This window comes from Montipora capricornis, chromosome 3 (assembly GCF_036669925.1).
Source record: "Montipora capricornis isolate CH-2021 chromosome 3, ASM3666992v2, whole genome shotgun sequence".
Classification (NCBI taxonomy): domain Eukaryota; kingdom Metazoa; phylum Cnidaria; class Anthozoa; order Scleractinia; family Acroporidae; genus Montipora; species Montipora capricornis.
In genome coordinates, this window is record NC_090885.1 from 69,656,251 (window position 1) to 69,659,216 (window position 2,966).

At 40.3% G+C, this 2,966-nt stretch overlaps 1 protein-coding gene across 1 annotated transcript; it reads left to right on the top strand.

Moving 5' to 3' along the window:
* Positions 1-643: 643 nt before the first annotated feature.
* LOC138040766 (melanocyte-stimulating hormone receptor-like) lies at positions 644-1,844 on the top strand. The gene has a single exon (XM_068886440.1). The coding sequence runs from the start codon at positions 661-663 to the stop codon at positions 1,558-1,560; it is 900 nt and encodes a 299-aa protein (XP_068742541.1). The 5' UTR covers positions 644-660; the 3' UTR covers positions 1,561-1,844.
* The last annotated feature ends 1,122 nt before the right edge of the window (positions 1,845-2,966 follow it).

Sequence of the window (2,966 nt, forward strand, 5' to 3'; positions counted from 1 at the left end):
TCAGTACAGATGATCACTCGCCTAGATAGCCAAAGTAAGTAACAGATGTTGACACTATTTTCCGGCCGCCATATTGGTGCACCACAGATGTGCACCAACATGGCGTTTTCATACTGGGCTCTTTAAATTTCTGCGAAACATTTCGACGAATATCTGAAGTTTGGGGAAACGCACGGGCCTAAAACTTGGAGAAATGTCTTCTTCATTTATCTTCTACAACATTACGAATTCTTGACTTTTTCCACTGGATGGTTTTCAATTTATTTTTTTATTGCGTGACAGTGAAAACGATCTATAGCTAATCAAAAGGTCTACTCGTGAAATAAGGTAATAATTTCACGCGTGTTTTGTCCAAAATCAAATAATTTCCCGAACCTTTATATTCCCTAATTTCACTTGTCACCATTTGATTATCGACACAAATTAAACAAAATTGCAGGACGCAAAAATTAAGAACGTTTAAGGAACATTTGTATTCTAGCGAAAAAGCGACAGCGACATTTATCTCTAGGCAAATAGGCGACAGGTGGGCTGGAAAATGAACGACAAAGCGACATTAGAACCCCCCTTGGAAGGCCTCATTAGAGACTTGAGCGGTCTTTGCACAACACTTCAAGAAAACGAAACTCAAAAGCTTTGGAAAATAAGCTTTCCACAACGATGGAAGCGGCATTGTACTGGTCAACCATCCCCAACATTGTCTTCAACGCCGTATTGTGTTTCACTGCCTTAACGTTGAATGGTGTCACAATCTACGCCTTGAGAAAAACTCCGTCTGTTCCAAAGCCCTTGAAAGCATTGCTACTGAGTTTGGCCGTTTCTGATCTTGGTGTCGGCATACTGGTTCATCCACTGTTCATCACACGTCTCGCCCTAGAGTCACGGTTGCAAGCAGATCTCCGCACAAGCTTTCCAACTTTTCACATGGTTTATAAATTTGTGACTATGCAATTCAATTGTGCTTCGTTCTTCGGTGTTCTGTCTCTAAGCTTGGACAGATTCTTGGCGATCCATCTACACCTCAGGTACCAGGAACTTGTGACTTACCAACGAGTCGTAACAGCTGTGATCTCGGTTTGGGTCTTAAGCGGACTTATCTCGTTAATTCCCCAGCAAATCCCGATCCATATCGCATATGTGTTGCTTGCCGTCATCGTAGTATCGTGTTTCGTTGTCTCGGGAGTTCTTAACTCCATGATATACGCCACCGTGCGACGCCACGCTCATCAAATCCATTCCCTTCAAGTGCAGCCCACAGTACAACAAAACGCGTCTAATGTGACGAACGCCAGCACGCTGAGGAAATCTACCTTCATGACAATTCACGTCTACGTCTTGTTTTTGGTATGCTATCTGCCATGGTTTTGTGCTCTGTGCGTTATCAGGTTTTATCCTCGTCTCGCTATACTGTGGGCAGTTTACCCATACACTGCTACTCTGTTGTTCTTAAATTCATCTCTGAACCCACTAATTTACTGCTGGAAATTGAGAGGTGTTCGACAAACTATAATGAACATGCACGCTGCTAAACGCACTTTCCAGCCAAAACTGAAGCTCTGACTTCTACAGAGCTGTTCAGACAAATACCACCCAATGGATGATGACATAAAGCAAACTGAAAGGAACGATAAAATCCGACTCGACACCATTGTCAAATTGACTTATGCTATCAGTATTGTAACAAGTATTTTTAAGGGGTGTAAGCCCTCGAAGAAATCTCTTGTTCGTATCTTTATCAACTGGTAAGAGAGAAAATTATCGTGTCAATAAAAATGGTATTTGTATTAGTAGTGTTAATAGGACTGAGTGGAGTCCAACTCGGTCTGTAATCATACGAGTGAAAACAAAATCGTACGTCGACCGCGCAGCGGGAATCTGATTTGTTTATCGCGAATATGATTACAGACCGAATCGGACGACACGAAGTCTTTTTACCAATTAATCATAAATATTACAATTTCGGAGAAAAGAAGAAGAGCCAAGTTATGAAAGAAATGGAAAATTTACAATTAAAGACTGACAAAGGAGGCGTAAATTGTTCAATGCCGCTCTGAAGGAAAGAAAGAAAGAAAGCTCCAATTTAGGAGTCTGTACACTGTTTCTATGGTGATTGAAACCAAGGACCAAGGTTGTGCTTGGTTGATTTAAACTACAATTTTGAATTAATGTCATTGGTTGATTTAAACTACAGCTTTGAATGTGATTGGCTTATTAAACTGTCCGATAACAAACTGTCTGACAACAACTTGGAACGTGAATTAGTGGGAAATAGGAGTTTTTTAAACCAATCACAATCGAGGAAATTACAATTGTTATGATTAAACACGAAACACACTTTCATGAAGTACGTACAACGTTTCACGACATATAGTTCAAGTCGAAGATTGACATAATAACCCACTGAAATTACAACAATGGAAACTCGCCGTTTTGGGTAAAAACTCTCAAAACGCTGGTACGACTTTAAAAAGTGTTTGGCCATGTTAGACAGAAAAATCGACAGCCATTTGTCTTATAATTTCAGGTTTTTTGGTTTTGTTCATGGGATTTATAGTTCACAGAGGAGCACGTGAACGGTTGCAACGTATTGTACTAAATCAAAAATTAAAGTAAGTTACTAAAGAAATAAAAAAAGGCCAGAGGCCCAAATCACAGTAAATAATGGTAATAGGACTGAGTGGAGTCCAACTGGGTCTGTAATCATACTGACGAGTGATTAACAAAATCAGAGAGCCTGGTTGAAACATGTTGAAACGAAGTTGATTCGATGTTGAATGAGTTTAAAAGCGTTTAAACTTTGCTTCAACAACCATTTAACATTTCTTTTGTTTTCGCGAATGCTGAATGAGTTGAAGCCGTTTGACCCCAGGCTCTTTCAACAATATTCGGTAAGCGCGTGCGCACTAATCGGCCTCTCAATGACGTATCCATACCCGTATCCATAGTAACAACCGCGGCTGCAGCTT